At 48.6% G+C, this 26,090-nt stretch overlaps 9 protein-coding genes across 9 annotated transcripts; 6 read left to right on the forward strand and 3 right to left on the reverse strand.

Annotated features, from left to right (window-relative positions):
• Positions 1–6,366: 6,366 nt before the first annotated feature.
• Positions 6,367–7,677, reverse strand: Aspvir_005177 (putative mitochondrial carrier protein (Rim2); the record flags this gene model as incomplete). The annotated part of the gene is made up of 3 exons (XM_043268396.1): positions 6,367–6,406; positions 6,465–7,412; positions 7,478–7,677. 3 exons carry the CDS (start codon positions 7,675–7,677, stop codon positions 6,367–6,369), a joined length of 1,188 nt encoding a protein of 395 aa, XP_043124331.1.
• Positions 7,678–8,552: 875 nt separating this feature from the next.
• Aspvir_005178 (60S ribosomal protein eL21) lies at positions 8,553–9,277 on the reverse strand (the record flags this gene model as incomplete). The annotated part of the gene is made up of 4 exons (XM_043268397.1): positions 8,553–8,877; positions 8,985–9,032; positions 9,102–9,169; positions 9,242–9,277. The coding sequence occupies 4 exons, from the start codon at positions 9,275–9,277 to the stop codon at positions 8,553–8,555; spliced, it is 477 nt and encodes a 158-aa protein (XP_043124332.1).
• A 265-nt stretch (positions 9,278–9,542) lies between these two features.
• On the forward strand, positions 9,543–10,458 carry Aspvir_005179 (40S ribosomal protein uS4; the record flags this gene model as incomplete). Its single annotated transcript, XM_043268398.1, has 6 exons — positions 9,543–9,556; positions 9,626–9,663; positions 9,734–9,752; positions 9,831–9,929; positions 9,988–10,221; positions 10,281–10,458. The coding sequence occupies 6 exons, from the start codon at positions 9,543–9,545 to the stop codon at positions 10,456–10,458; spliced, it is 582 nt and encodes a 193-aa protein (XP_043124333.1).
• A 276-nt stretch (positions 10,459–10,734) lies between these two features.
• Positions 10,735–11,724, reverse strand: Aspvir_005180 (uncharacterized protein; the record flags this gene model as incomplete). The annotated part of the gene is made up of 3 exons (XM_043268399.1): positions 10,735–11,156; positions 11,212–11,431; positions 11,503–11,724. The coding sequence occupies 3 exons, from the start codon at positions 11,722–11,724 to the stop codon at positions 10,735–10,737; spliced, it is 864 nt and encodes a 287-aa protein (XP_043124334.1).
• Positions 11,725–12,176: 452 nt separating this feature from the next.
• On the forward strand, positions 12,177–13,517 carry Aspvir_005181 (uncharacterized protein; the record flags this gene model as incomplete). The annotated part of the gene is made up of 2 exons (XM_043268400.1): positions 12,177–12,307; positions 12,371–13,517. 2 exons carry the CDS (start codon positions 12,177–12,179, stop codon positions 13,515–13,517), a joined length of 1,278 nt encoding a protein of 425 aa, XP_043124335.1.
• Positions 13,518–14,252: 735 nt separating this feature from the next.
• On the forward strand, positions 14,253–15,053 carry Aspvir_005182 (uncharacterized protein; the record flags this gene model as incomplete). The annotated part of the gene is made up of 4 exons (XM_043268401.1): positions 14,253–14,323; positions 14,408–14,540; positions 14,600–14,657; positions 14,746–15,053. 4 exons carry the CDS (start codon positions 14,253–14,255, stop codon positions 15,051–15,053), a joined length of 570 nt encoding a protein of 189 aa, XP_043124336.1.
• An 847-nt stretch (positions 15,054–15,900) lies between these two features.
• Positions 15,901–17,155, forward strand: Aspvir_005183 (uncharacterized protein; the record flags this gene model as incomplete). The annotated part of the gene is made up of 5 exons (XM_043268402.1): positions 15,901–16,021; positions 16,076–16,406; positions 16,462–16,518; positions 16,571–16,732; positions 16,798–17,155. The coding sequence occupies 5 exons, from the start codon at positions 15,901–15,903 to the stop codon at positions 17,153–17,155; spliced, it is 1,029 nt and encodes a 342-aa protein (XP_043124337.1).
• Positions 17,156–19,693: 2,538 nt separating this feature from the next.
• Positions 19,694–21,414, forward strand: aspE (septin; the record flags this gene model as incomplete). The annotated part of the gene is made up of 2 exons (XM_043268403.1): positions 19,694–20,220; positions 20,280–21,414. The coding sequence occupies 2 exons, from the start codon at positions 19,694–19,696 to the stop codon at positions 21,412–21,414; spliced, it is 1,662 nt and encodes a 553-aa protein (XP_043124338.1).
• A 1,755-nt stretch (positions 21,415–23,169) lies between these two features.
• On the forward strand, positions 23,170–25,897 carry anxc4 (annexin ANXC4; the record flags this gene model as incomplete). Its single annotated transcript, XM_043268404.1, has 2 exons — positions 23,170–25,518; positions 25,586–25,897. The coding sequence occupies 2 exons, from the start codon at positions 23,170–23,172 to the stop codon at positions 25,895–25,897; spliced, it is 2,661 nt and encodes an 886-aa protein (XP_043124339.1).
• Between the last annotated feature and the right edge of the window lie 193 nt (positions 25,898–26,090).

Below are 26,090 nucleotides of genomic sequence, written 5' to 3' on the forward strand. Positions count from 1 at the left end.
TTTAAGAGGGATGATCAGGTACTCATCTTCCTTTACCTGGGTGAAGCACCCACGGGGCTGCCATGGGAAAGTTAGTAAGGTACAGCCTACTAGGCCATGCCTGCCTGATTTGCTCCGTGCATCTTAGCTTGAATACAGGTAGGGGTATGAATAAGTCCATAATAACTTAACTAGCTTAGAACAGGCACATTAACATCTTCTTGCTTAGACGCAGATTTGCAATTTTTGTCAGAGAAAATTTACTAAGCACCTTAAGCGGAGAACGGGTGTTCGAAGAATGTTGACACTTGACAGAGGAAGCTAGAGATCAGACCTCTCGCCGAGGTTCACAGGATGAATTATCCTAATAGAATTGCTAGGTGGGGATTGATGTCAAGCGTCTGTCCGGAACATGTATCTCACTTGGCTTAGGAGGGATTGTATTCGGGGGATGCAATGGATGACTTCGCCTCACTCCCGTCCGGGTCCCCGCAAGTACTTACCGTATTTTACTAGCAAGGTGAATTGAAACGTATCAAATTCGGATTATTTAGGCGATCTGAGGTCAGGTACTCACACTGCCGATGTCTTGCACCGGGTACTTCATTTATAGCGCGAAGGATCAACCGCAACACTTTTCCTTTCCAGGACTCCAGGAGTGCTTGAAATACAAGCAGAGCCTCAATTGCCTTGTCATCTCACATTTGCCTCTCCTTAGAATTTATTACAAATCTTTGCGATATCCCAGCAATGAATATCCCAACCAAAAAGACTCTACGTTGCAGGTCAAAGAAGCCCCCTAGATACATGCTTCTTAATCTGTTTACTGTTTCTGTCTAGTCATGGTGCAGTGTGGTCTCCGTTCTTAGGCAAGCGCTGGGTGTAACAACCATGAACTATGACGTCATACGGCTACAGGCTAAGCTACGAGGACTGAAGGTTGAGCATTATTATTCGGCATAGTGACAAAACCCATACGGCTTCGAGTGTGGCTGAGGATGCCGAGTGATATCAATTATTGGAAAAGATTGTGTTGAATATATCTTTGCAATGGAAACGGGCATTCTCCAACCTCAAGTGTAATCATCATTTCAATGTGGTTCCTAGCAAACAAGACGACAAGAATTCTTATTACAGTTAAGATCAATGCCCCCGAAAAGAATCGTTTAAAAAACGGACAAAAAGTACCGGACATAGGCTTGGCGTCAGCGAAGTGGTCACACTGTCATCTTGGTCAGAAATTTATTGGCTCGTACCTTCCATAGTTACCTTACCTACAGTAGCTACATTACTAGGTATGCTACCGTTGGTACACTAAGAAATATTGTTCGCTTCTTGCCGAGTTCTCTGACAAGTTACTCGTCGAGTAAAGCGGATTTCAAAACTTTAAAACTCCACAACTGGATGGCTGATATCTTGTAAACCACATACGTCAACTGAGGACTTCCGAACAATGATCTTTCTTGACCTGCGTATCATAATAGGTAGGTACTGAGTGCTTGGGATACGTACCTTACTAGGTGGAGAAATTTGCACCTTGTCAGTGCTCGATCCCTACCTAGGTAGCTATTTGTATGCATTGCCGCAAATAATGATCATGTTACGTCTGGTTGACTGTTAATATTTCTCCTCGGTACGTCGCTTCGCGGCCCTTCCTCAGTGGTTATTTGAGGCGGCGCCTTTGTCTTCAAAGTGAAGCTCAAAAGTGGAGGAGATAGATGTGGAGACATGGAACTCTGGGCCCGGGAGGCGGGACGTTCCCCGCCATCCAAGGAACCAAGACAATCTAGATTCCACCCGTGGACACACACCTTACACATATCATGATGTCAGACAAGTCCAAACGTCCCCACAGTTGGGGTACCTAGAGAGTAGAGATATCACGAAATTGGATTGAGTAGATGTACTTGATCTATTGAAGCCTCGACTCTCGAAGCTGGAATTCGATAACAATGGGAGCCAAGTGACACTTCCAATGGCGGACTACGGTGTAATCGTCCTGATCATCTGGACAGTACAGCTGGCGAACGGACCCGCAAATATTCTGAGGTCTAGAATGGACGGTAGACAATTTCGACGATTTCTTTGTTGTACATCGTAGAATCCACCTATGACACGCCACATCCTCCATATTGTTTCTCATTAGCCACTTCAGCCACACAAAGGTGGCGCAGCACTACATTGCTTTTTTCGAGGCAGACTCCTCCATTCTGAGGCAGAGCCACCTCTCATTGTAGCATTGAATCGTAAAAACGCTCAGACAGAAAGTCTATTTGTTGAGCGATGCCTCTTTCGTAAGAGATGGCTAAATTTCAATTTCAACGGGGCTGGAAAATCTTCTAAATCGCTCACCGGGTCAACCTTACGAAGGATCATCTAGCATATACTCTCTCTGCTGAGAATACTTGGCAGAAGGCCAGGCGCCTCCAAGGCTCCCCGAAGGAGCTAAGAGACAAATAGTGACACTGGGCAAATTCTTACGGCCCATCATCAGTCAACAACTCGTCGTCGCTACGAGTACAGCAGATTAAAATGTCCTCGACAGATTCCATCACGTAAATGGTTTGTCTCGAGGCCTGAGCATTGGGAAGCTGAAACATCTGAGCCACCGAGACACTGCTGGATTTGCTGCCTAACACTCAAACAATAAGTCATGTAATGACTCACAAGCGCAACTGGCGCATTTATCATAACGTTACTGAGCAGAACTACCGAAGCGAAGGTTCTCCAGATCATTATTACTGTGGAGTACTATTATGATTTTCGGACGGTGGCCGAGAAAAGGAATGATGAATTGATGATATGCGGGGATCTTTAAACATCATCTAGAACATGTCGTGCAGATCGCTGAAATTCTCGTTCGAACCTGGAGGTCCCAGAATCAAGGATCAACCGAACCATGGCCACGTTCACTCGACGTAACTCTCAACGTTGGGACAATGGACCGGATAATTAGGTATGAGTTTGAACGTCTTTGCTTTTTTTTTTTTTTTTTGTCTTTGTGGTTGATCGCCTCCTTTGCGCAATTTCACTATTATAAAAGAATTGTTTAATTGGCTTAGAAGTGGAACAAGATTTTCATACAGAAAAAACCTACTCAAAAATTTGGGAAACAGCAATGAACTGCTCTCTATATTTAAACTGATCTAAAGAAGAATGGTGAAAGGCAAACAGACGAAAAGTCACAAGCACTATCTGTTACTGAGCAATACATTGGAGTTAGAAAAGAAAAATAACTCCTTTTTTCCAAAAGAAAATTATAGATCCGATCATTAAGGTAGATTGTGGGCCAAGTGCCAACCTAAAATTCACAGTCCCACATCTCTGCTAGTATGTAGCTATGCTAGTATTTAGCTCTGCTAGGTTCTTTTCCAAGTTCCAGTGTTGCCTAAGGCTCTCTCATTATTGCTGCTCAAAAGCGAGCTTTCCGAAATCCTCGAAAGAATAGAATGCACGTCACGAGAAAAATGGAAAGTACATCTGTCTGAGAGAAAAGAGGCAGAAAAAAATTAGTCACTAAAAGGATAATCTAACCGAAAAGCGGACTACAGATCTGACCCCGGGATTACGCTTTCCGAAGAAAAGGGATTCCGTACATCAGCCATACGTCCAAACTCGGCGCTCTGGATAATTATTCTTTTAGCCTTTTCTTTGGGTCAAGCTGCGCAGGGCCTTTTTGGGCGTGAATCTCGCTAGGGGCGGTGCAAGGCTGGACAGACACCAGGACCATCAGGCGCGAGAGATGGATTATAGACTTCGGGACAACCTGCAGAACTCCAATAGACGCCTGACTAGGTCAAAACCAGAAGATAGATTGCGGTGTGGTTTCTGGGCGAGACAGGTACTGTGGCATATATTGTCACTGTCGGATGAAAGACCCTTCGACAATAATTTCGTGATCCACGCAGCCTGACTCGTCAGGCAACGGCTGACCTGACCCTAAGCAGGTCTACAATGGTCAAGGTGCAGCAAATAAGCTTGCTTTGGATAGGTATCTCGGTGAAGTATAGGTCTTAGGGGGACTGATGCCAATCAGAGTATCATTTGGGGAGTCGGAGTATAAGACGCGAAAGCAACTAGGGATTGATAAAAATATCTAAAATGCTTTTGGCCTCTGTCGCCCAGATACAAAGCAGTCTACTCAGACAAACAGGAGACCTAATATATACAACAGAAAGGAGAAGACCGAAGGTGAGGATACAAAAATGGTTGGAAAGCTAGATCAAAGTGGCAACTTTTGGTTTCGCTTCTGTTGCATCGTGACTGGTGACCAAGGGTCTGCTTTTGGAGACTGGTCCAGCATAGCTTGCAGCATTGGAGGAACTTTATTATTGTTTTGATTTTGCAAGGATGATAAAGGATTTTTGGCGCCAGGAGACCGAAGAATGCCTTGAGGAGCTGCGGTGATATCATACCGGTGTGTCCAGGAGCCGGTATGTAGAAGGTCCATTTGCTGCAGAGTGGCGTAAGGCTTTGGGTGTCTTGAAGAAACTCAGTTAGCCGGAGAAGGCTGAAAGCGAAAAGGTCGGCGAACTGAGAGGAAGAGATTGAAGAGAGCTGGGACCGACTACCTTGGATTGGTTGACATTGGAAAAATCTTACACGACAGGGTCATGATAGGAATCGGGTAGGGTCGGATACAGCAAGGGGATAAGAGAACTCAATGCCAGGCGAGCTGTTTCTCAGTAAAGAGTCTGTATCGCGGAGAAGAGTCCTGTCAGAATGCTATAGCTCCCTCTGCACGGAGGGAGGTGACCTTCTTATAGGAAGCATCGAATCGCTAGGGATAAGGTCGAGGAGACGTCAGATAAAAAGACAAAATACGGAAACCTTCTCTTTCATCTTTTTCAGGTTAAACTCGAACGAAGCCTGGACGATACAGCACAGAAAAGGTGCAACAGTGACATCTCGAGGGCAATACTGGCCCAGAACAAGGCAACAGCTCCAAGTGAACAGAACTATCCGTTGACGATACGGATAGCTTCCCTCTCGTGCAACTTTTCCAAACCTGGATCGCCGTTTTCACCTTGCTCACATTACCTTCTGACCGGATGTATCGCAAGAAAATGCCTATTGGCCTGGCATTACCTATTTGGGGGATGGTCACAGTAATGGGTAATGGATTTTTGGAGCAAGCAGATACTCCGATCATCATTTGCCAATTGATGATGATGAGCTGCAAGCTTCAGTACTGGCTTGGCCTGGTCATACTTACTACCTTAGACTCCTATATATTCTCAAAGCCGGCGAGCAGCAACAAGTCGTTCGGTTGTTCATGCCCCTCACTGCGCCTCCCCTGTTGAGGTCATGCTAGTTTTTCTTTTTCTCGTCCGGCTCACCTTCTGGAAGCATGAAACGGTCTTCCACCTTCTCCGATCCATGACTCGCTGTGTGCTTGACCGCTGGTCCCTGGCAGGACCTGTCAGCCTTGCCCTCGCCGAGTGCTTACCTAGGCAACCGACGGTCAGACCTGAATGATCTGGTTGGCTCGTAAATTAGACAGGAGGGTTAAACACAATCAGCTCGCTTGCAGAGACAAATTCGATATCTGGTATGGATCACTTCTGGTACTGGTCACGTTGCCTGTTGATTTCACACAAAGATAGTGTTGATGTTAGTCAACGAAAGGGTGATAAGTCTGCTGAGATGTAGTAATACAATAATGGTAAGGTACCTAGTTGGATCATCAACATCGTTGCTTTTATTGGCTTTCTTGCCGCATACAATTTAAAGTATGTGTACGTAATAGGGTTGCACGTTCTCCAGGGAGTTTAAGCCACTATCGAGAAGGGTACCTGGATATATTTCTTGTGTGACAGACATTTACAAGTCTACCCATCTACCTATCTACCTAATAAGCCAACGCAGGAGGATGATATAGCAAAATCTGGAATATGAGTACTGAGACACTCACCAGTTAATTAGAGGAAATTAGAGCAAGATTTTCTAAATCATATGATGACTAGATGCAGTGTACGCCGATGGGGTTGGTATGAACAGCAGTGGTAGTGGCTCCGTACCTGCATTAGATATATCAAGCAACACGAATTCAAGGAGCTACCGACTATAGCATGATAATATTTGTTCTTCTCAATCAAGCTCTCTTTTTAGAAGACACTTCTCTACGGATAATCCGACCCTGGTCGAACCCCACCATATAGTTACAACGAAGTGGTTCCTCAGCCTTGTATTAGATCAAATGTGAAAGAAGAGTGAAGACGCCGAGCCGAGCAGCAACCATCCAAGAATCGCGCCATATACATGCAGTTGACCCTTCTAGTCAATAATAACAACACCAGTAAAAAGTGGGGTTAGATATAGTACAAGTTTTACGCTCAAAGACAATCTTGTCTGCGCTCTAAAGTAGAGAGGACAACCTGGGGTAATTTATGAAGTCGTTCCGAAAACGCGCAGAATCACCTCGTACCTAAAGCGATGATGTCAGAAGCTGATCAACTGAACAAGCAGGGACAAAAGATACTCACATTCCGAACATGATGGCGGCTGACGGAACCACACGCAGCAAATGCGGTGTGAGACCGCCATACAATCCGAGCATACCCTCCTCCTTCCACACAGTCTTAAAGCACTGCACAAGGCCAGTGTATTTCATCTGAACCTTGCCATCCCCCACAGATACAGTGGGGGCTTGCCTCAGCCTCGTTCGGACAACTTCGTGGGGGTACGTGGCGGCCGCAGCAATCAGTTTCGCCATGCCCGCGGAGCAGATTCGACCACCCCACAACTCCACATCGTCCCAGATATTGTAGACGTGATTGGGATCAGCACGCTTGGCTGCTTCCCTGCGCGCTAAGTACATCTTCATTTGTTCGTACATCACCCATTGCAGAGTTGACTCGGTCACACCAAGGTATGATGCGGAAAGTCCCTTGTACAAGCCTCGAATGCCCTCGTGGCGCACCGTCTGCTTGATACAGTCCCAGCTGTTCTTATACTGACGGCCCTTGCCATTCGCGGCGTTAGACTTGTCTAGTTGTAAGCGTGTCTTCACCAGCCAGATTGGGTTGGTGGCTGTCCCTGTGGCAATTCCTGCTACGGCGGCCGCCGTCAGATGGATTCCGACGGGCGTCTCCTTGGAATCGTGGTAATGAAAGTAGTCGCTAAGTATCCGCTTTCCGTTTCCATATACGTAGAAGTTAATAGCACGCGCCGGAACAACCCCAATGAGATTTGGTCCAAGGCCCTTAAACAGTGCGCGCCAGCCCTCATGGACATGTATCGAGCGCAAGATCTGGAAGGTCTCGCTAAAGTGTATCATAGCGGTCCGTGGAAGCGAAGCAAGTGAGTTAGATGGTGGCAATGGGTGAGCGGCACGAAGAGACTTGAGCTGGGCTTGGTAGAAGTCGGACTGTAACCGGGTTTTCAGGACATCAAGAGGAGAGGTAAGTGTCGCGGCAGTCATTCCACCAATTCTGTAGATCTATCGCATTAGCTTCGAGATTCATCTCAACCATCATAAAACTATAATTCCTCTTACCCGCCAGCGACAAAATGGGCGAAAGGCTTCGCTTGGCTCTTTTTGTCGACATCTTGCGTGAACGGCTGCGTCCCTTGCGGTACAATTTCGCCAGTCTCCCTTGACTGTAGCATGAGATCTTGACCAACAGTCGCTGCAGACTCTCTTGTTTCCAGATGCGCCTGCGCAGAGCTGGAGTGAGAAGTGGCTGAAAAAGGCATCAACAAGGCCTGGGGTATGATCGGGACGGAGAATACGGCAAAGATCGGTCTGACACGGAAAGCAGTAGCATTCAGGCAGTGATAGCCATGAAGAGGCAATATTCTCAGAAGTAATGTACGAAGTGAACCTGATAGTTCCAAATCGAATTAAATAAGGAGGCGTAACTGGCGACGAGGATGATACGTTCGATTTCAATTTTTTTTTGGCGACAGCTTATTTTTGCCTGAGCGGAACCTCTGGGCGGATCTCTCTGCGCACTGCCGATTGGCAATCTCTTCCGTCGCCGCTTTAACGGCTAATGCAGGAACAACTACTGGATTATTTTATCCACAAAGAATATGAGGTCTCATAGCGCCATTCTTTGGCTGCTCCGATGTATGTACCTGAGCTCTAGTTGTTCCATGCATATTTCAACTCTGATTCAGCGCTCGGTGGCGCTGTAGAGGCGCCGCTTCAGGCCGATGCTACCTCGTTGCAGTGGGCATGACAATTGCTTACGCCTACGGAATGGAGAATCTCTAGTGAAATGACACGATCTTGCGAAATATTTACCCAAGCAATTGATTGAGTGTTACTCCTAGAAACAACAATATCGCAGGAGTTATTGGGCGCTAAAATTGTCTGGCAGATTGACCAATAGGTGCTTATCAGAAACCCGTTCGAGCCAGAATATCCAAATCGTACTGATTCTTCAAAGGGGGAATCGAAAGGTTTGTCTTTTTTTTCTTTCATTGAGGGGAATCTATGCACAGGCTTGAGCTGTGCCAGAACATCTGAGAACCCTAATTTTTATCGCTTCGTCTCAATGCAAAGTCCACCCATAGACGGAAAACCCCAGAAACACCAAACAACCGCATCGACCATATCCATTCGTTTAGATGTGGGTGTCGTAAGGGATGGGGGTGATGGTCTCAGCGGCAACACCCTCGACAACGTGGCCCTCACGGGGCATGGCAGGCTGTCTCTTCAGGTGGAGGTGGATGCCCTGCTCCTTGGCCTGGCGCTTCTTGGCGGCATTCTCCTTGACACGCTTGATGAAGTCCTCGCGGGAACGGGAGTGCTTGACGTGCTCGATGCGAACGTTGATGCGCTTCTCCATGTAGCGGTTGCCGACAACCTTGTAGATGATGACACCGACGGAAGACTTGGTGACGTTGTAGACGACACCGGTCTTACCGTTGTAGACCTTGTAGGGCATACTGTTCCAAAATTTCAGCAAGCAAATCCTCAAATTTTCGACAACAATCACGCATAATCCGCGCCTTCCGGACTCCTCGTAATTGCAGCGGGCGAAAATTGTACTGACCCCTTCTGAACCGCACCGTTGACCTTGATATCCACAATGTCGCCGACCCTATGAGAACAACAATCAGATCCTGCTCGTACATCTCTCCATTATCATGTTCGAATTTCTGGTTCGTACCGGTAGGTCTTCAGGTAGGTCGACAGACGGATCATGCCGTTCTCCTTAAAGCCGCGGCTGAAGGCATACTACAACCATCGTCAGCGCTCCGTTTCAGCCCGCGAAAAAAGCGTCGATATGAATCCATCGCATGAACGTACGCGAGTGCCCGATCTCAAACCGTGGGAGTGACCCATTTTTGCGGTGTATGTGGTGCTGGTGTTGAGAAATTGTCGACAACGAAGAAATGCCTCCTTCTGCCGCACTTGGTGATGGTGTCAAACGTCCTCGGGTGCTTGGTGCGCCGCCAGGGCTAGCCCTAACCCTAACCTCAACACGGTTAGACTCCACTTTTCTCCTCGCTTGTTTCCTCCCCAAAGAGCATCCTCAACTTCTGAACTTTGCGATCTTCGTGAAGTTTGGTGTGCTCGACAACATCACGACAACGCGCAATCAGCAGCCATGGCCCCCGTCCCGTGAGTATATACCTTGCAATGAGTGCGAAACGAAGTCGCATCGTTCTAATTACCGATTTTGCATTACAGTCGCGTTTACTCCAAGACCTACAAGGTCCCTCGTCGTCGTAAGTATTTCTAATATATCCAAAAATGGGAAATTCATCAAAGTCCGAATAAACGCTAATTGATGTTCAGCTTTCGAGTCGGCTCGTCTGTTAGTACTCTCCGGCCACTGATCAGAAGCGTGCTTCTGTTTAAGTCGTGTGTTCCATGCCTAACCTTTGGTCGATAGTGACTCGGAACTGAAGATTGTCGGCGAGTACGGCCTGCGCAACAAGCGTGAGGTGTGGCGTGTCCAGCTCACCCTGTCCAAGATCCGTCGTGCTGCTCGGTATGCGTTTTATCAACCTGCGACAATTGAGAGCAGCGACTAACATGTTCCGGTCTAGTGAGCTTCTCACTCTTGACGAGAAGGACCCCAAGCGTCTTTTCGAAGGTAACGCTTTGATTCGTCGTCTGGTCCGCATTGGTGTGCTCGATGAGTCCCGCATGAAGCTCGATTACGTCCTGGCCCTCCGTGTCGAGGACTTCCTTGAGCGTCGTCTGCAGACCTGTGTCTACAAGCTCGGTCTTGCCAAGTCCATCCACCACGCTCGTGTCCTGATCAAGCAGCGTCACATCCGGTATGGCCCACCATGCGATAGCGCTAAGGAAACGATACTAACCTATTTTAACCAAACAGTGTCGGCAAACAGATCGTCAACGTGCCTTCCTACATGGTTCGCCTTGACTCCCAGAAGCACATTGACTTCGCTCTCACCTCCCCCTACGGTGGTGGCCGCCCTGGCCGTGTCCAGCGCAAGAAGGCCGCTGCCGCTGCTGGCGGTGACGGTGAGGAGGCTGAGGAGGACGAGGAGTAAACGTGTCTTAACTAAAAATCAGGAGTACGGACGGGTCTCGTTTTGGAAATCAAAATCATGAGGGGTTCCATGGTGTCTGCAGCATAGCGTATCATGTTGTATGATCATGCACGTCAATGAATTAGATAGCCTAACGGCTTCATTTCGAGACCGAAGCTGTACCATTGTGCTGTAAATTTAGAATACCGCCCATTTCGCCTATATATACACCCGAATTATGAACCCGCGACGCCGCCATAATACAAATCTAGTTCACCAATCACCTGGCCTTCGGTCTCATCCCTCAACACCCACCAAACTTTTCAGTGTTTCCTCTGCGCTCCTGTACCACCTGCCCAACTCTTCGAGGCCGTCGCTCTTGCCTTCCTGTTTCATTCTCTGTGCCTCCCGTGCTTGTGCGGTTGCTTCGCTCCTGCGTCTTTCTAGTACACTCAATTCTCTTTCCAATGCTTCGGCTTCTCTTGTCTTGCGTGGCAGAGCATTCTGTACTGCGGCAAGTTGCCGATTTAATGCTGCAAGTTCCGCCTCACGCTCGGCCAATAGAGACAGCGTCGCTGGCAGTGGAAGGTTCTGGGAAGACGACGCGCCCATCGTGGCGACCTGTTTCGCACGTAGTCCAGCAATCGTGGATTCAAGGTTCTCTATTGATTCGGGGAGTGTTGAAAGTTGTGTCATCTGTAGTTGCACTTTTCTGTATCCTGTCGACATAATACTTAGCGCCGCTTTCCTGCCATACGGGCAAAATGAACTCACGACTCGCCAGATCCCGACCCATCTTCTCCATATCTTCAATCATGATCCTGACTTCTTCCTTGCGCGACTTGAGCTCAGATTTCACCTCTGCTAACTGCGCTTCCAACTCCACATTTTCATTGTGTCCGACGACCAGGGGAGGGTCGCCCACGATTGCTCGTAGGAACTTTTCTTTTGTTACTTGCTCAACATAGGAAAAGCGCAATTTGGAAAAGAGTTCCTTTTCATACAAGTCAGAGGATATATAATAAGGATATAGCATATGCAGAGGTGAAGTCCACTTATCCGTACCTTGTAGTGTGTCAAATCTGCTTCCAGGGAAGCAGGTGTGGGGTTATCGATGGCCGAAACGTCAGAGGTACGCTTGGACGGCGATGGATTGGATTTTTCGGCATCTGAAGAAGAGATAGGTTCGCTTATGCGTATGATGGCAAGGCGAGTCTTCAGGTCGCCATTCTCTTCCTCCAATTGTCGGAGATGTTCAAGTGTTTCAGCGGGGCTCTGATCGGTCATTCTTCAAGCGGTCTCTTCTCAATGAGGTATGTTTGGCAGCAAATGCGTGAATCCTATGTTTTAAGCCCTGAGTTGGATTATTAAAGTCTTCTTTTGCCTGAATACTAGGTGTCTTCAGAACGGATACCCTTGACTGCGCGTTGGCTGGTAGATAACTGAAAAGTAAACAAAAGCTTATCGGGCAATCTGAGGAACACCGCTTTTGATTGCCGTTTAGCGCGGCTTCCCCAGCCAGCAGTGAAGTCACTGCCCTCACTTTATTTGGCAGTGGCCATGAGCGGATAGACAATCCATTTATACTTCCTCAATACAATCGGTTTATGTGTCTTTTCTTGTATGGATGATGTCGCGAAGACTGTCTGCTGGCTAAGGCTAAAAGACTTGAATTCTGAAGGAGCACCTCCATTGCCCACTTGGGCGCAATCGCCGCTTTCCTTCCTTCGCCAGCAATCATGCCTTCAAACACTGGAGAAACGAACGACGAACTGAGCAACGACTATGTTGCACAAGTATTAGCCAAGGAGGCCAGTGACAGCTCGATGAAATATTCGGCTCAAGGATTGGGTGCTTATTTGCCTAGAAGGTACGATCTCTGATGTGGAGTTCCACTATAATCAGCGTGGTGTTGATGTATATCGCCTCGCAGACCTACAGGTGCAGCTCCTAAACCGAATACGAGATTTTTACGCAATATCATAAAGGAAACCGACAGTCATAATGCTGCATTGAAGCGGAAGGAAGAAAAGGAAGCCAGGGAACGAATGCGACAACTACGGGGCCAAGCTTCGTCTTCCTCTGCGAATGATACCAAAGAACGCGACCGTCATCGATCCCGGCGCCCGTCGGACAACTTGGAGCCGCGGAGAGACACAAGAGAAAGCCGGGCGTCAAGACATCGCCCTCATAGGAGAAGCCATAGGAGTCGTTCGGCGTCCTCGGACAGAGATCGGGCCCGCAGACACCGACGAACTCACCGATCTTACGACACTGGTGAAAAGCGTCGTCGATCTTCAAGGAAAGAACATCGCCGCCGGTCGTACTCACGTAGCCGCTCTCCACGAGATGATAATGCCTCGAATTCTCGCGATCGCTACAGACGACGTCGTCGACGCACAGTCTCATTGTCCCCCTCTCGCAGCCCATCACCAGACAGACACGGGACTCGGAAAGGTAGAGCGGATACAAGATACGGCACTCGCCGCAGTACACTCGATGATCGCGCGACACGTGAACACACCACAGGACATGAGAGAGAAAGGACACCACCTCCTCTGAGAAAAGAGTCTGGGTTTGAGTCTGATCCGCTCGAGGATTTGGTGGGACCACTACCTCCTAAGCATGGTGTCGACAGCGACTCGGGCCCAATTCGCTCTCGCGGTCGGGGCGCTTATAAAGCCAACCTGAGCAATATCGATGCTCACTTTGCTTCCGACTACGATCCATCGCTGGATGTCCACATGGAAGATGACGATCAAGGTCAGCGCAAAGGGCCCTCCCGACGTCCTGTTGCAGGTCTTACAACCGAGGAAGATGACTGGGAGCTCGCCCTCGAGGCGCTCCGCGACCGTGCTCGTTGGAAGCAAAAGGGAGAGGAACGGCTACGAGAAGCGGGCTTCAACGATGCCGTCGTTGATCGATGGAAGAGCACTTCTAGTAAAACAGCCACAGGCGGTGGTGATGACGAAGGCACAGTTGAAGACGTGAAGTGGTCAAAGAAAGGCGAGGATCGTGAATGGGATCGGGGAAAGTTTGTTAATGATGAGGGACATATCGATGTAAAGGCATTGTGGTAGCATTGTTTACAGGAAAAGGGTTCTATTCAGCAACCGGAGTATGGGGTTCGAGTATTTCTGTATGGGTATGGCTTGGGGGTAATAGCATACATTCAAGCTGGGAATATGAACAAGTTAGCTCATTGTGTGTGATTATGAACATGAATTTAAGCAGTGAGTGAGCCGTCTCCTTTACTTGGGACTGTAGTTTTGGTAGTGACCTGTCAGAATATAACACGATTACATTCAGCAAGTATACGAGCTCATAAGGTAATGACAAACATAATACCATATTATGAGCCTGACCATATCCGAGTCGCAGATATTTAGTCTACTAACATGTAAAAGAAATCAATGTAAGATCTAAAAAGTTTTGTCCAGTTGAGAAGCTAATCTCCACCCATCTGGTAAGATAGGTGTTCATTCCGCGGCTTTGTCAGGGTGCGGAATTACAGACAACAGAGGGACTGCTTTCTGCGTACCGGGGATTATTGCACCATATTTCTCAATCATGGCATTTGAATTTCTAAGAATTAGTCAATCAGAATTGTCAATCATCATATGCCCGTCATATTTCTGGTAATTGCATGGTCAAGTGTGGAACCTTCACCTCTTTTAGATATATAACCACCTCGGACCTGTCTTTTTGTTTCAACACCAAATCTTTGACAGACTCGCGCAAACTCTTGAATGAACAAGACGTAGAACATTTACACACATTTACTCATTTCAATCTCTTTATCATCTTGACAAGAAATGACGGACCAATTTGCTTTCTCATACCCGTCTCCACTCGAGGGCTACGAAAACCTTGAACCACTGACAGAGTAAGTTTTAGTCTTCGGATGGATCAAATCCAGGTCAAACATCGCATAAGACGTGACGCCAGAAAACTAAGGAGACTTTGATAGTGAGAAGTCCGAGGATGGAAAGTCCCTCAAGAATCCCCAGCATGGAGTCTTAAGTAGAGCGTATGAGGAATTCCCCGACCCTCTCGCTAAAGATCGCCGTGGAGGGTTTGATATCCATATCTATCACTTTCAGGTTAGAAATCCTTACAAAATATTGGACTGCTTCGGCCATAACTGATCTTCCCCTATTAGAATAATCCAGATCAAGTCGCATACGCCAGAGCTCTACATGAAAGAATCAGACGCGAATGTAAGGGCGCATTCCCCCTTGTGTCAAGCTTTTTGCGAAAATCTCGTTATCTCCAAGTCAAAGTACGGAAATGACTGATAGTATGCAGTCCCTGAGCTTCGCATTTATACCTTCTTTGACAGGCCAATTGGGCCTCATCCGGTCGCCATGTTCGAAGTCAACGTCTTCACGCCTGCCCAGTTCGGTGCGTTTGTACCTTGGCTAGTTATCAATAGGGGTCCGTTGAGTGCCTTGATACACCCAAACACGATCGATTCAGAGGAAGAACGGAATCATACGCAACGTGCTACATGGCTTGGAGAGAGGATTCCGTTAGATTTGAGGGTATTCAAGCTGATGAGAGAGGCAGAGAAGAAGAAAGAGCTGGAAGCTGGGCAGGACGCTGGAAAGCTATAGATCGATACCCTCTGCTGATCTGTGAATATGGGATCAATTTAGTGAACTGGTCGTTCAGAAGGCTGACCTCACGGACAGGACATCATAATTCTGTGGAGCTGTCATAGAACTGTCTGCAGGACTATTTATTTATGTTGTTAATACCATAAAGCAAAGACTCTATAGTCAACTGCCCATTAAATATCACCTGGGTTGAATCAAAGAGCGACCTGAATTAGAAGGCGCCGAAATGATGAGTGAAACCCTGTAATACGACCCTTACCTTTCTGAGAATAGGTGGTCATCTGGCTAGTTTATCTGATGACTTGAGTGGCGACGACGGTAACTACTGAGTCAAGTATCTCACAATCAATCAGATGTCATTGACCAACAATATCACGGGATCCTTCACAATGTAACCCGAGGCCAACGTGACTGGACGATCACAATCAACCTGGTATTGATTGGAATTCTTGCCTGCATCATCCGCACCGTGCTTATTTTCGCCCTGGAATGACCCTCAGAACCACTTATTGATCCAAGCCATGTACGGACGAACTGCAGCTGCAGCTCAGATCGTCTGGTATTCACACGAGGTTGATTGGATGGTTCCTGGTTGCTCTCATGGCCGGTCAGCTGCAGCAGAAGTTGACTCGAGCTTCAACTGCAGCGTGAAATAATATGTACTCTATATTCGAGAGGTGGCCAGGACGTCGAATTCTTGGGGACTGACGATCACTCAGCCCTGACTTCTCGGCACCCATTCTAAGTTATAAATTGCCTGCCGTCTCTAAAATGATTTTGAACCTATGACTGAGTATTACGCACAACTTAGACTTAGATCGTCGATTGCTTCTGTCTTACCAATATGCGGGCTCCATGGACGTCTGTTTTTGCGTGGAATATGCTACAGCCAGCAGTCGCGACCGCAGATACTTTTATGAAAGATATCGCGGCAACAAACATACCGAGCTTCGTGCTGGAATATGGTGCGTGTGTCTGCAGCAATCGAACATGATTTTCGAGCTCTGACATTGGCGTAGCGCCTCTTGTATGGCTGCATAGCCAAGATGCGTACATGCCCTCCGACATTGGACAGCAACTTGTACATACTACGCCAATGGTTGACCATAAACCGATCCAAGGGGTCCAGTCACCCTTGACTCTTGATAACCTCGACAGCTTGAACAGTCTGGGCAACACAAGCGTTTACTTGACATCCCAGGAAGGTATCAACGCTTCCCCGCAGCCAGCGTGGTTCAAGGGCACCGCTCCAGATCAACAGGGCAAGACGAACGGCGCAGTCTCCTCAACGATTATTATTCGTGATCACAACAATGGGACGGTGGATGCCTTTTACTTTTACTTCTATGCGTGAGTCATGGCCGATATGTTCGGTGAGGATCGTGGCAGACTGATGAATCAAAAGGTATAACGAAGGAAACACTGTCCTCGGTATGGAATTCGGTGATCACGTCGGGGACTGGTATGCCGAGTCAAAAGATCATCAGCATTTGCGCACAACTCATGCAATCTAGGGAGCACAATATGATCCGATTTTCGAATGGGAGCCCCCAAGCGATTTGGTATAGTCAGCATGCTGGAGGACAAGCCTTCACGTACGACGCAACTGAGAAACAAGACAAGCGGCCATATGCATACTCGGCAAAAGGCACGCACGCTGTTTACGTTATGGCGGGGTGAGTATACCGATGCATAACCTTGGTGATGACGGCGCGTGCTAAGGAGCGTGAACCCTGCGCAGCGATCATGACCATACGATTCCTCATCTCAATCTCCCCGCCGGATTTGTTGTTGACCATACTGACCGCGGGTTGTTGTGGGATCCCATACTGAGCGCCTATGCATACAGCTATGATGCCGACAGCGGGACCTTTCGGCCTTATGACCCCAGCTACCCTGTTAACTGGTTGGACTTCAACGGTCAGTGGGGAGATGATGCATTGCCGGGTGGGCCTGAGCTATTTGGTCAGAAGAAGTACAGCGGGGGACCAAATGGACCGAAATTCAAGAATCTTGTTCGTGACCAAGTGTGTTCAGACAACCCATGCATTGTTCTCCCATTTCGAGTGTGGAGAACAGCATCGGCAGAGCAAGAGTGATCGGTAATGGAAGGGAAATGCGGGATCTAAGCCTTGATAACTGTGGAGACAAAGACTTGAAGCTTTCAAGGCCCATTATTATGGCGGCCAAGATCGTGATTGCATAAGCCCCAAGACATTCAATTGTACTTACGTCCTAGACTATATAGTAGAATGGGGCACTATGTAGACAAAACATGTGGAATCACGAAGGGCGAGCATGCTTTACTTACGAAGATTATGACTGAATCATTTCGGGAACAGGTAGCTTGCGCTTGAATATTGATTGCTAGGTACAATCGCTTGACATCAGGGACACTCAGGGAATCGGGAACTCATTGCGGCTGAAGTGCAGTCCAAAGGACGTGGTACTTTGAGTATTCCTCATCACTTTGGAAGAGATTTCGATCTCAGTTCTTCGTGGTTTTTGTGGTCAATGGTACCTCTCGAGAGGTAATATTAGCATGATTAGGGTATTATCCGAAGGCGTCGGGAACATTGAGCATTATTGTCCATGCTCGTAAATGAATTTCCATCACCGCTTGGTCATACACAAGGCCTTAAGGCCTAAGGCTGTATGAAGGGACCTTGGTTTTTCCAGCCGGCCATCAGTCAGGATCAAAACACTAACACTCGAGCAGAGTGGGGTTCCAGGACAAGATCGTAATAATCTTCCTCAGAGACTAGAGAGGTTGAGAGCCAGCACCACGTGATCTCATATCTCCCGACTGTTCCTGCCTGGATTGCGTGTTTCTTGGCAAGCTAAACCAGACAAGGCAATAAATGGCCCCTGACTAGCATGTAAAAAGCAGAACCAGACATAGCCCCCCATCTGATGGATCAACTGCATGAACGTTGATGGTGTGGGTGTATCAATGAGAGATTAAGTATAGGTGGTGGCTCATCATAACACTCACCTCTTCATACTTCTGATTTATGGAGCTTTCATGAGAACAACCTGAAAACAATGATCATTTTCAGGTGTCATTTCATGCTGGACTGCTGTGGCCCCTGAATGTTCTCAGATGCCCTTGTGCTGGTGAATGCTGAGTATTTACTAGCCACGAATGAAATTGCTCAGTCAATGTGCCCCTCTGTAAAGCACCTAAGCTAAAGCTCCAGCAGTTCAGCCACTAAGACCGAAGACGGGGCAACCTCGAGTGCATGACCAGTAACGGAACCTAATTCTTAGCCAGTAGGTTCGTCTGAGTGGGGAGGGCTCGAAAGCCGAGCCCCTGGTGAGATTAATATTATTTGCTAGGTATCTGCTGCCCCTGAATCCAGTCGAGCTCAAAAGTTTCTCAATGACATTAGCTGCTTGGAAAAGAGAGAAAAGTAAAAAAAGAACAGTAAGACGCGCCAGACAACCAAGGAGCCAGCTTGGAGGAAGACTCAAGACGTAGATGTAAAGTAAGGCAACATTGGCAAGCTTTGTACATGCTTGTAGAGCAAAACCCAGAGTTCTGAACTGGACAAAAGAGGAACCGAACTGCCTAGGAGCCTTTTTGGAAAAAGAGACTGTTATCGCGGTCTGTTCATTTGGGCTGATCATCATCGGTCTGGGGCGCCGTCGACCTGCTCCATCTCAATTCATTCTTGTCCTGTAAATCTCCTTTCTCTTTTCTATCCCTCCAACTCTCCTTCTTTCTCTTGGATCTTTCTTTTCTATCCAAGCGCCGCATCAGTCGGACGCTGTGAGCAGGTATCATCCGCTTCGTTTTGACCTCTAGGAAGGTACACAAAAAGGAAGAAAAAATTCTAAAAAAAAAAAGAAAAATCAAAAGGAAAATCTGAAGATCAAAGGAGGAAGCTTCATCAGCAGAATCCGAAATCTCTTGTCAAACCTCACAATCGCTCTTTTCTCCATATTTTCCCTCCTCCAGCAGAGACTTGGGGGCTGGTGCCGACAAAACACTTGCTGGGCTGGTGAACGTCATTTAAAATCGGACCCTCCTGATCCCTACTCAGTTGGGTTTCTTATCATCATTCATTCGTTTCTCGGAGTCGTGAATCCTGGCATTCACAAAATCCCGACCAACGCATCCTGTCTCTGATCTGTTACTGCTTTCAAAGACGTCATTTCACCCGCTTGTACTCCGTATCGTTTACGACAACTTTGCACCCGCAGAAGACGTCGACAAGAACGTGCCCAGATCAATTTCCCACGTGGAGGAATACGCACTGGTAACGCTAATTACAGAGTCAATTGGCATCAAATTGATACAAGGTCAGTGACGTCGGTCTGAAATAGGAGTAAAATTGTTCGATAAATTCAAAGGATGAACCAACAACTTCCTATCGTGTAATAAAAGCGCAATTCGGATGATTGCTCTGGCTGACTTGCAGGCGCCTTCGCAGTTTTAACATTTTCAAAATTACATCAGGGACAAACCGCTGTCATTCTGAAGTAACATAAAGAGGGTTGGTGAAACGTCCCACTATTGGTGAGAAGTTCTATATCTGAGACACTCCTTATTCACAGTTTCCCCACTTTTCAACTGAACCACAGCCTGTCAGTGATCATCAGGAAGAGGGCTTGTCAGATTAACACCAATAAGAATGGCAACCGTATCGAGACCCCGGACTCCTGGGCAGACTCAGCCTTCCTCAGAAACACTTCCTCCCATCACAGAGAACGGCAACGGTCATCTCAAGGATCAACGTCGTGCATCATCTCTGGGGTTTCTTCGTCGCGCAAAGTCAACTGAGCCGCTGAGTGAAAGAAAAACGTCCGGAAGCAGAAGCAAGAAAAGAGCGCAGGCGCAGGAGGAGGAGCTTCGCCGTCAGCGCGAATCCATGCCGCAATTCCCTCCTCGTCTGCCCGACCTTGCACCGACGCCAGTCATCGAGACTTTCGGGGGCGACGGACAGCACGAAAGCGTTCCCACTCAGTCAACAGAGACAATTGCTTCTCATCACAACCTTGCCATTCGCAGCAATATGAGTACCTCTGCAGAGGCAGCTGATCCTTACGCGCGTACGGAGAGTATGACCCACCGTGGACGTTACAGCTATGCGAGCAGTGCTGTCAGTACGGTCAACAACCCGCGCAGGATGCGGAGGCGCAAGGATCCGACACCCTACAAGTGAGTAGCAACATCGCGTAGACAGTGGATGCGGAAATATGTGCTCACATTTCGACTAGTATCCTTGTTATCGGTGCTCGCAACTCGGGCAAGACCTCATTCTTGAATTTTCTCAGGAAATCTTTAACTATGCCGCCACACAAGCATCCCATTCGATCTCCAGAAGAAGTCGAAGCATACGAGCGCCACTCACCTGCCAACGAAGGCTTCACCTCTCACTACCTTGAAACCGAGATCGACGGCGAGCGTGTGGGTCTGACCCTGTGGGACTCTCAGGGACTGGAAAAAAATATCGTGGACATTCAACTGCGCAGTGTCACCGGATTTCTGGAGAGCAAATTCGAAGAGACCTTGCGCGAGGAGACGAAAGTGATTCGGTCCCCCGGCTTCCGGGATACACATATCCATTGCACTTTCTTGCTTCTCGACCCTGTGCGTCTGGATGAGAACATCGCTGCCGCTGAACGCGCTTCCCAGGGAACTTCCAAAGCCACCGATACGCCCGTGATTGGAGTTTTGGATGAGTTCCTCGATATTCAAGTTCTACGAACTGTCTTGGGGAAGACCACTGTTGTTCCTGTCATCAGCAAGGCCGATACAATCACCACAGCGCACATGAGCTATCTGAAGAAGGCGGTTTGGCAGAGCTTAAAGACGGCGAACATTGACCCTCTCGAAATCCTCACTCTGGAGGACCAGGACGAATATACGTCTTCAGAAAGCGCTGACGAGGATGAGGCGGGAACTGACGTGGACAGCAACGCGAATGAGGAGCACAAGGCGGAATCGGACCCTGTCGATAACGGCAAAGCCGAGGTCTGTACTCCAAGCTCACCGTCCCAGCGAAGCGAAGGAACAGCTCAGTCTTCAGGATCTCAAGCCGCGTCTCAATATCTTCCGTTCTCAATTCTATCCCCAGACCCTCACTCACTTGAAGCTGGGGACGAGCCAGTTGGTCGCAAATTTCCCTGGGGTTTCGCTAACCCGTATGATCCCGCACACTGCGATTTTGTGAAGCTCAAGGACTCTGTTTTCAACGACTGGCGCGCTGAACTCCACGAAGCCAGTCGTGTTGTTTGGTATGAGCGATGGAGGACTAGCCGTCTGAACCGCAACGGTATCTCCGCCTCGCCGATGCAAAAGATTTACAGTGGGCGAATGGGTCCTTCCAATGAGGGCCGCCGAACACGGTAGGAAGTTGCAGTTTGTAGCTCTGCTTCGTGTCTTTGAATAGTCATTCAGTTCATCGCCTCATTGGGAAACGACCTGAGGTTTCGACACCCACATCGAACCTCTTACTTGCATCCTTTGGTGGTTTGAAGTGTGATAAGCTATCAAGTGCTCATTTGACTTGCAATTTGCTTTCTTGGCAAATGTATTCCTTTCTTTCTCTTTCTGTTCTTTAGAGGTTCTCGACAATTGCCAATGGTTGGGGATACCTTGTGTGATGTCTTCCTCGCACATTGAAATGTTTGAGCCTCGCAGATGGAGCAAATTATTTGTCTCCGTCTCAGAATCACTCGCTCAGAGACCCGAGATCCGGATGAGCAGCTTTGCAGTAGCTCATCTGGATACAAAACCACACTGTCGATTACTTTCTCCTGCTCTACCATTTGCCGCCAATTTCTGACTTCCTTTATACCACTTGCGTGTTTTCTGTGATATCACTTTTGATGACCTGGTACCTTGTGATTCCGAATACGAGCGGTGTACCGAATACCACGAGCATATTGCGCCATCATGCTTGTTTCTTTTCTTTCCAGATCTGGTTGTTAATCCTCCCAGACGGTGTATTTCCGATTCCCGTTTGAATCAGAACTAGTTTCTCTTCTCCACACCATTTTTCTTCCTTGAAAAATGACATTCATAATGTTTGGCTAGCTGATCTGTTATTCTTTGTCTCCCTTCTATGGCCTCACGCTGCTTGCCGATTCTCAGTAGTATGCCTTCTTGGCTCCGTCTCCAGATTAAGTGTGATATTTATGGACTTGATGTTCTCGGGATTCAAGATGAGATATTACTACTAATACGGGGTAATTCGCACTACTGACTGTACTATGTGGATGGCAAGGCTGAGAAAAAGCTCAATTTGGCCAACCCTGCCCAGAACTCCATCGCCTGTCGTAGACCAATCAGTCTTCCTTGAGTAGGTAAGATCGGTAACTAGGTAGGTAGATACGAATCATACGAGGCACTAAGTCTGCAGGAGGGTCGTTTGACTCAGTCCAACTGTGGGCCATTTTCTGGCAGTGTCATTGGCGTGCACTACGGGTTGAATGATTTGGAGGTGACTTTGATTCGTTGCAGCTGGGCATCCTCTGTTATCTACCTTACTGCAAACTACTGCACACATCCTGGCGCCTTCATCAGAAGACAGGAAGTACAGCTGAGCTTCAGCAAAGAGTGCGGCTCAAACTTACAGGCAGCGCAAGATGAGCGCGTGGAGATCTTTCCTAGAGATGATTGAGGTACTCGAAATGGGAAAGAAAATTTGATGTTCTCTTTTTTTGACCTTCCAACCCAGAGCATGCTTATCGAATTGTGACCAGCCCCGCGAATTCCAGCGCGGGACGAGACACCTTGAGCTTTTGTGCGTGATTCCTAATCCTCCCATTCTTAGCTTCAACCTGTTCAGCTGGACTTTGGCGCGACCGCCGATGATCACAGTAGAATTCAGCCTCGGGCCAGTAACAAAAAGAAAGCGGTTCGCTCGAGTCGCTTATGAGCTCTGATTCTCTGACCGATCTTTTTTCTGTTTTCTCTTTCTCACATCTCTAATCTGCTTACTCTCCTTTCGCTGCTTTGTAAATCTTGACACTTTCGATCCTTTTTGCCCTATATTTCCACCACATTGCTTCATTATTCCCTGTTCTGTTGCTATTATACATCCTTTGAGCTTCTGGTTGTCACTGTGGTTATAATTGGGTTCTCGCAGCGTCTCTCAAAACCATGTCACTGCAGGTCAATGACCCACGGTCGCGTGGCCGTTCCAAGTCTCCGAGCGGGCGAATCCGCGATCGTTCCAAATCTCGCGACAGCCGACTACCCTCTACCGCTCACGACGCTGCGAGGTCATCGGAGAGAAAGTATCTCGTTACCGATGCGAGGGACGACCATCTACGGTCGAGATCCCGCGGCCCCCGAGACAGCAACACTTCAATCGCTAGTCATCGAAGCCGTTCCCGATACGATGTCTCAGACTCGGCGTCAGAACGGGATGATCGCAAGGACAAATATCTGCGCAGCGAGCGACGTCGAGACCACTACTACCAATCGGACGCAGGGGAAAGCAAGTCTGCAAAGCGCGATGACAGAAACGGCTATGCGCGCTCGCCGAACCTTCGACCTGTGAGGTACGATAGTCCCTCAGATGACTCTTACTCGGACACGGACGATGAGGCGCTGGCCTACGGCGATGTCCCTAGCGATCTGGAGCGTGATTTCTACGGATATAGAAAGCCAGCGCATGCGCCCTCGCCTCATGTAGATGGTCCAGTTATGTCTGGGGCACTCAATGGCGCTCCCCCTGTCAAGCAGCATTCGTCTCGTTCCCATCATGCTTCAGATGAGGACATTCCCGGCCATCATCCCAGCTATGCCAGATCCGGACAGTTCCAGTATGCCATGCCGTCACAGTATGGCCAATTCCAGCCTAGCTATCCTTCGACATCATCTGCGCCGCAGTCAAATTGGGCCCCCATTCCAGAGTGCGAACGACCGGGGTTCGTGCCGCCTTCGTCACAGGCCGAGACGCAATCGATCCCAGGAGCATTTCCGCAAGCTGTGTCGACCTACCCTGAGATGACTGGTGCACCTACTGCTCCTGTCTTTCCAATGCCTCAATATGCGAATATAGGGCAGCAGAATCCATACGCGACTCCCAACGGTCGTCCGCTTTCCGTCTCCAATGCTTACGCTCCGGCCGTCAGCTCTCCGACTCATCAGCGCGCTTTATCAAGCGATGCAAATACTCATCCAGCGTACGCTAATCCTGCACCTTTTCAATACGCCCATATCGATCCAAATGTGAAATATGGCTCCAAGAATGGTGCAGTGCCGTACAAGTACTCTACGACACCCCAGTTCTCCAAACCGAGTGCAGCACCGACAGCCGAATCCCAACCTACTAGGGCCAAATACTCCGCAGTCCCACAATTTCAGAAGCCAGCCGCGACCACTCGTCAGGAGAATGAACAGCGATTTATCGAGATAACGCCCGGGAATCGGACCACTGGCCGCCCTGCCAGTCATTCTGTCTCCTCTGCGAACAACCTTTCAGTCGCGGGTGCTGACCCAGACCTTCGACCTGCAAGCCCCATGCTAGAGCCTTATAAGGGCACATATCAATCCATATCTCCTATGCCGTCTCCGATTGTGATCCCATCCAAGTTCGACGACGACATCTCTGACTTTGAACCACTCGACGGAAGCTCAGACGCGGACGGGAGGAGGAGACACTCGCGAAAGAAGTCCAAGGATGAAAGGGATCGCAAAGAGCTGAAGCCCGAACGCGCTAAACGTGACAGCAGCCGGGTTCGTCACGGCCGACATGAATCTCAAGACCAGGCAGTGGTATTGATCTCACCCGGCAGCGTCCGGAAGAAGGTCACATTTTATGACCCCGCTCCGGACGCAACTACCATGCAGGAGGCTTTGTCGCACACCATCAATATTGATACCAAGGCTCTCATTCGGGTACTGCCTCATCTATCCAGCGAGGAAATGCTAGACTTGCGCAAGGAATACAAGAGTCACGTGAAGCTACAGGGCAAAGGCATCAATATGGCCAAACATATCCGGCTGAAGCTGGGCAACAGTGCGTTTGGAAAAGTATGCTACGCGACCGCCCTGGGCCGCTGGGAGTCCGAAGCGTACTGGGCCAATTGCTACTATCAGTCTAGCACCTCGCGGCGAGAACTCCTCATCGAGTCTCTGATGGGGCGTAGCAACAGCGACATCCGTGAGATCAAGGAATGTTTCCGTGACTCAAGGTACTTGGACAGCCTGGAAAAGTGCATGAAGGCGGAACTCAAGGCGGACAAGTTTCGAGTTGCGGTGCTGCTTGCCCTCGAGGAAACACGGCAGAGCGAGCGTGAGTCCATTGATCCCGATCTGGTCCAGCGCGACGTTCGGGACTTGTACGGGGCGCTGATGTCACGGCACGGGGGCGAGACCGCAATGATCTACATTATTGTACGACGGAGCGACGCACACTTGCGGGAGGTGCTCCGCGCTTATGAGAAGATCTACAATCAGAACTTTGCCCGTGCGATGATTGCCAAGTCGCAGAATCTTGTGGTACGTATCTCCACTTTTAATTCTCCGAGTATCTCTCATGACCTTCTTCTAACTTGATTGATGACAGGGTGAAGCACTCGCGCATATTCTTAACGGGGCCATCAACCGACCTATGCGCGATGCTCTGCTGTTGCACCAAGCTCTCAGGGAGACTCGCTCGGGCAAGGAGCGGTCCGAACTTCTAATCTCCCGGTTGGTGCGCTTGCATTGGGAGCCACGGCACCTGGAACAGGTTAAGAACGAGTATCGTCGGCGTTATGGGGAGCGTCTTGAGGAGGCGATTGCCGAGGAGATTTTACCGTCGCCCGGAGGAAGCGAATGGGGCGAGTTCTGTATTGAGTTGGCGCGCAGCTCGAAGACTCTTACTGGGCGGGGATGATGTTTCCTATCATACTTAACGATTTCGGGTTATGAGTAATGCGTCATGAATTGCTTGGTTTTACGCCACGGGAATGGTGTTATATCCTCTTGGTGTTGTTTTGATTTATGGATCAAGCAAAATAAACAGAGGAATCTCTTCTTCAGGGGTTGATGCATGCTTGACAGGGGTACACTAAGTACCTTGCTGTAAA

This window comes from Aspergillus viridinutans (genome assembly GCF_018404265.1).
Source record: "Aspergillus viridinutans IFM 47045 DNA, scaffold_3, whole genome shotgun sequence".
In the NCBI taxonomy this organism is placed as follows: Eukaryota; Fungi; Ascomycota; class Eurotiomycetes; order Eurotiales; family Aspergillaceae; genus Aspergillus; species Aspergillus viridinutans.